We start from the raw sequence: 6,775 nt of genomic DNA, 5'->3' as shown, positions 1-6,775 counted from the left end.
CATTCAGATTTTATCACAGGAAGTTCAGTTTTCTTTTACATATAATGATAGCGTAACCAAGTTTAGATGTTTTTTGTCTTAAATTATGTCTACTAAACTATTGTTGATCGATTAATTTTGGAGATAGTATGTAGTGGCTTTTCTTCGTTAATCAATCATTTTGATAACCGTTATTATATAAATCCCAACGGTGTTTGAAATCAGAAAGCAATAAGAAATGGTGACTACAGTTTTTTAGCGGATAGCACAGATCACATAATCATAAGCACATCGAGAGGATTTGAAGCAGAGAGGAGAATGTGAGTGTATGTGAGCAAATATAGAGGCAAATTTATAGTAAAATCGTATAAGGATATACTAAGACAAAGCAAAGGCTAATAACAGGACTCGCGTAAATATATACATGGGAAAAAGAATGATTTATCTAACAATATATTAGCTTCCAGCATTTAAGCTGGAGAGATATGTACGTAGGCTGTCATGTGATCAAGAGTACATCTTTATACAGATATAATACTGATCACAATAGAACAAAGGAATATGTGAATTGTTACTGTTCCAGTATCATTGTCTGTTGCACAAGCAAGTGCTTATCAGAACTCAGTGGCCGAGTGGATAACAAGATGGCGTTTGAAGCGAACGAAACTGGGTTTGAGTCCCAGAGTGAACATCAATTCTGAGATGCAGGTACATCTAGCTGACGAGTCCCAAAAAGAACGAATCGCGCCTTGTTCTGGATTCCACTGCTAGACACTATCCGTCTTTGCTTACAATGCTTGTGAATTAAGGCTATATCGAGGCAATACGCACACTATGCACATATGTCAATTAGAGACTGACCAGTCGCAATCCTAAACATCAATGGGAAGATTCAAAACAAACAATACTATGTGAATTGTCTGTTAAGTTAATATCTAGATGGCGTCGAGTATTGATGGACTATGATCACCACTACAATGAGATTATGCGTCCAGAAACCACTTGGTCCTTTTGATAACTAACAAAGCAGAAGACTGTGATTGGTCCAGGTAGAGAATATTTATTGGCGATCTCGTGGTATCGAAAGAATACAGAGACGTGCCAACGAGTACAGGCAAAAAGGACAGAGCGTAAGAGAGTTCAAACCAACAAGATGGAGAGCGGAACGAGAAGGGAAGTTTGATACAGTTTAACAACAACGAGTACGATAAAACAATCACTGGTACAATTGGTTATAATAATAATTGTTTACATTATTCTAATCGTGTTCTCGTCGAGACAAGCCAGACACTACAAATAAAAGAACTTATTCAAAATTAACTACAACCGAAATTAATTGTAGGAGAGTCGCCATAACTTATAAATGAATTTGAAATGCTCAACTCCTAGCTAACTTAAGGCATTTAACAAATAAGGTAGATCCAACATACATTAGAATTCACTGGGATCGGATATCTTATTGCGTATTTCACAACGTTAGAATTAAAATATTATTATTACGTCCTTGACTTATACGATTATCGCGAAATATGATTGCCGAATTTACATGTGTTACTGGACTCCTATGATGAATTTATAGGTATTACGTTCAACATTTGTAAAATAGCTTAGTATCTAAAATGCCTACTATTTGGCCTTATGATCAAACCTAAGATTTAAATAAACTGATGTATTTTAATATTGACTCAAAACAATCTACGATAATTTATTGACTATTGTGCCTATCACAGGAATCTAGGATGCGAGTTTAGTTCCGGTTTGGGATTCATCAGCTGAATGTATACACTGGATCTTGAACCCAGTACCTTCCACACCAAGCATCCAAATTTTATTAGACTGAGTTACAGAGTACAGATAGGAAACACTTACTTACACCTGTTACTCCTCGTGAAGGAGCATAGGCCGTACACCATCTAAGATTGTTCTGGACAATCCTTTCCAGTTCTTTCTAGTTGTTATTCCTTTTCATATGTGTGATTCTATTTCCCGACGTAATGTGTTCTTTGGCCTTCTTCTTTTTCGCTCCCCTTCTGGATTCCAAGTTAGCGCTTGCCTCGTGGTGCAGTTTGGTGAATTCCTTAATGTATGTCCGATCCACCTCCAACATCTTTTTTCTAATTTTCTCTTCAGCTGGAATCTGGTTTATCCTCTCACATAGAAGGCTGTTGCTGATAGTATCCGGCCAAGGGAATGTTGAGTATTTTGCAGATATGAAACAGCTTGTATAAAAGTTATAAATTTAATTATATTTTCATATACATCAACTAATGTCTACCATAACTCAATGAAGATTTACAACAATGAAATAATTCAAACCTATACGAAATGTGTGGATCCCGATCCCACTCAAGATGATACTTGTGGATTACTGAACATTTCCTAACTTTATATACAACTATTGTCTATTGCTCTATCCTTAACAGTCAATGTCACCTATATAATGAAAATCATTTTTTGAATCATTGGTTTTTCTCAAATTATCAGGTTGTACAAAAACAGATAATTATGATAACAGTAATCCCGAAAGAAGGGTTTATTTCACTGTTCCGTATGCTCTAGAATAATTAACCATATTTTTTAAAATGAATATTGTTGTATTTTATGGCAAGTTTTCCCAATTAGTTCTTGTTATTAACGGTTCGTTTTCCTTTTTACACGAATGGGACGTTCATTTACCTTAGACGAATATCTACACTAGATTCCCTCTCAGTGTTTACTCTACAGGACTTCAAACACGACTCACCAAGAACACGTGATTAGACTGACTAGAACGTAAATATGTTTCCACACCAAAACCGACACAATCCAACAACAATCAACAAACAGTAATAGTGAATAATAAGGGTAAGGGAACATATAACTCATCTGACACCTGTTAGACTATCTACATATCTAACTAAGCAGACAACAAATCGTTATCGTTCTCTCCCACACATCAAATGTGCCATCACTTGTTCACATTTTTTGAAAGTTGCTTTACTTTATTTTAACTCTCACAGTGGTTACACACTATCCTACGTATTTTAAACTTTTCCACTTAAACAAATGATCACATATGGAAATGTGATTTACCAAATACTTGATTTGTAGTTCCAACCAACTAATGAAGCAGCAGCCTCAGAATCAGTAGGTCTTAAAATACGCAAAAGAAAAAAGCAAGATCTTCAAATACAATACGGAGAACACCAACACAATCACACCTGATGGAGAAGCTCTGAAAGATGTGGAGTCGTTCGCGTAACTGGTCAGCAGCATTGTAGTGAACAGGACATTAGTAGAGACAATCGAATGTATTTGACACGAAAATTACAGACTGTCTCAATAAAATCCGACAACCAACAGCAAACAGTTAATTTGCAAAATAACAACCAATTGTCTCAATCTTGACTGTTCCTTTTGTAAATAACAGTCCATCTTCTCTGATTTCAATTTCCATGCATTTTAATATCAATTGCGTTCCATTTCGGCTCTTTCCTTATTATCAATCTTCTACTGAAATACATTCACTGCCTGACCATCACCATATACTACTTATGTGGATATAAGTAACCCACACCACAGCATCATCGATGAACAAGGAGGATACAATGGAGACGTAAAGGCCAGGATTAGCAAAACAAGAACAGCATTCCTACATTTGACGAACATATGCAACTCAAAACAACTGTCTGCAAGCCAACATTAAAATCACAATCTTCAATACGAACCTCAAGACATTTATATTTCACTGGTCTCAAACGTGGAGAACAACCACAACCATCATCAAGAGTGTACAAGTATTTATAAACAATTGTCTACATAAGATATTCAGTGCCCATTGATAGGATATTATCAGTGACAGTCTACTGTGGGAGAGGAGAAACTAGATCTTAGCTGGAGAGGAAATCAGGAAAAGACGTTAGAATTGGATAGGACACATATTACAGAAATCATCAATCTGCATCACGAAGCATGCAAAAACTTGGAAATCTAAATGGAAACAAAAAAGAGGAAGACCATAGAACACACTCCTTCGGGAACTGAAAGCAGACATGAAGGGGATAAATATCAACTGGAATCAACTAGAAAGGATTGTCTAGGAAAGGTTTAGATGTAAAGTGTTGATGAATGGTCCGTGCTCCTCCATCATAGGTAACAGCCGTAAGTAATAGTAATAGATAAGTCTTTTTATAGCTTATTTACCTCAGGCCAATATATATATATATATCCTTTACAAAACCTGATTTTGTTCTTAACTAATCTTTCCTCTTTTTTTCCATCTCTCATTTACCTAGTGTATCATTTATCCTACAACTCATCGTGGTAACATCAATACCGCTATCAAATTAAATTATTTAACATGGATTATAGCTATTATATTAGCTAGTCCACTTGTTTACTTTTCACATATTACTCAATTAAATCATTTACAATGTACAGAAAAAGCGGATAATTTAACTATACAAAAATTAAAAGTAATTTATTCATTAGCTGCATTAATTATACAATATATGACACCATTATTTATTGTCATAATTGTCTATTCACGTATTTGTTTAAGTTTACATAATCGTAAATTACGTGCAATACAAAAAATTTGTTTATCACAAATTATACAAAAACAAATGAATCAACAAAATCATAATAATAATAATAATAATCATAGAGATAATCGATTTTATACAAAAAAGAAAATCAGTCTCCATGGCAACAGACATGGTAATGATAACAGTAATAATAGTAGTAATAGTAGTAGTAATAGTAATAATGAAAGTAATAATAATAGTAATGGTAATAATAATAGTTATAATAATGGTAATAACAATAATAGCAATAATAATAGTAATAATAATAGTAGTAATGATAATGAAAAAGAAAATGGATTATATACAAAAGAGATAATGAGTCCTCATGATAACACACATAGTAATGACAATAATAATGATAGTAATAGTGATAGTAATAATAATAATGGTAATAATAATAGTAATAGTAGTAATAATAGTTATAATAATGGTAATAATGGTAGTAATAATAATAGTAATCATAAGAGTAGTAATAATGGTAATAATAGGAATAGTAATAGTGATAATAATAATAAAAGGGAAAATGGATTATATACAATAAAGAAATGCATACCCTATTGTAAAACACATAGTAATGACAATACTACTACTACTTATAATAATAATAATAATGTATATCGTTCCAACAATCTGAATTCACCAAGCAATAATAATCCACCTAGTCAACAAAACCTACTTCTATCCCCTATACCAATTCTATCAATATCCTCACAAAAACAAGCAATTGATCGTCGACATCGTAAAGCTATAATATTATCTATAGTGATTGCTATTATATTTTGTTTAAGTTGGTTACCAATTAATACAATGAATGTTATTAGTGATATACGTGAATTAATTATTATAAGTAGTATTGATATAGCAATAAAAAATTTAAAAATGAATGAATTCAATTATAATACTAACAATACTACTTATAATGATCATAATAGTAGTACTACTAGTAGTAGTAGTAGTAGTAGTGATAGTAGTAATGTCATTCATAATGAATCTTCTACATATTCAACTATTAGTTTAAAAGAATTTAATAAAATAATGAGTATTGAAGCTAATAATATTGATGCTATCACTGTTATCATTACACAATCATTATGTTTATTGTTAATATTAAGTTCAGCATGTATTAATCCTATTCTATATGGTTGGTTAAATAAAACATTTCGGATGGAATTTTATCAAGTATTAAATATTCATTCATTATTTATTAAAACAAATAATCATAATAATAATAAATTAATCAATAAAAATCAATCATTAGATGATATTAGTTTTAATAATAATAATAATAATCAATATGAAAAATCAATAAATGATCATGATCGAGATCATCATCATTTTGATCGAGATCATCAATATCGTGATCGCGATCATCATCATCATCATCAACGACAACATCGATCTTGTCAATTATTATCAAATGATCATATGAATAAAATAAAACTTGAATATAGATCAATAACTTCAACACAAGATTCATGTACATTATTTTCATTATTTACATCTAAATCAGTACAAAATTCAATTGATAATAGTAGTATTATCAATAATACTCCTAAAACTTCTATCACTAATACCAACTATACTACTAATACTACTAATAATAATAACAGTAATATGATAGACAAAAGTATAACTAATGAATCTAGAAAGTATTTTCTATTGAACAATTATGACAATATTCACATTCATCATCATGAGGATGGCGATGATAATGATGATGATGAGGATGAATGTGATGTCATTCCAGAAACCGATAGTAATATTGATTTAACAAATCTTAGATATTTACCAGATATAACATCTATTTAATTTGAAGAATTTTCTTTTCTATATATTTGAATTGATTTTTTTTTTGTGTATTTGATTTGTTTTTTGTTTTTTTTTGGGGGGGGAGGGGGGTTTTCTTTTTGTCATATTCTTCTTTCACTTGTTTATTTTTGTTCTGAGTGTTTTTACAAGAAGAAGAAAGTATACAAATATTATTTAATTATAGATTATTTTTATTTGTTTTATTTCATGTATTCAAGTGGTTGCCAAGGTAAGTTGATTACAAACTGTAGCCGGAATACCGTGAAAATTGATAGGATTATGGGATATAACATTGATTGATAATGCAATACTCCAATGCCAAAAACTATAAGAAAGATTTATAAAAAGTGAATAATAAGTAATTGGGAATATGAGAAAGGAATTTTTGTGGAGATTTTAGTAATTTTTTATATAGTTGAAAT

At 31.3% G+C, this 6,775-nt stretch overlaps 1 protein-coding gene across 1 annotated transcript; it reads left to right on the top strand.

Annotated features, from left to right (window-relative positions):
• Positions 1-4,469: 4,469 nt before the first annotated feature.
• On the top strand, positions 4,470-6,353 carry Smp_202290 (uncharacterized protein; the record flags this gene model as incomplete). Its single annotated transcript, XM_018799767.1, has 1 exon — positions 4,470-6,353. One exon carries the CDS (start codon positions 4,470-4,472, stop codon positions 6,351-6,353), a length of 1,884 nt encoding a protein of 627 aa, XP_018651523.1.
• Between the last annotated feature and the right edge of the window lie 422 nt (positions 6,354-6,775).

This window comes from Schistosoma mansoni, chromosome 3 (assembly GCF_000237925.1).
Source record: "Schistosoma mansoni strain Puerto Rico chromosome 3, complete genome".
NCBI lineage: Eukaryota > Metazoa > Platyhelminthes > Trematoda > Strigeidida > Schistosomatidae > Schistosoma > Schistosoma mansoni.
This window is presented reverse-complemented; position numbering and strand designations above follow the sequence as displayed.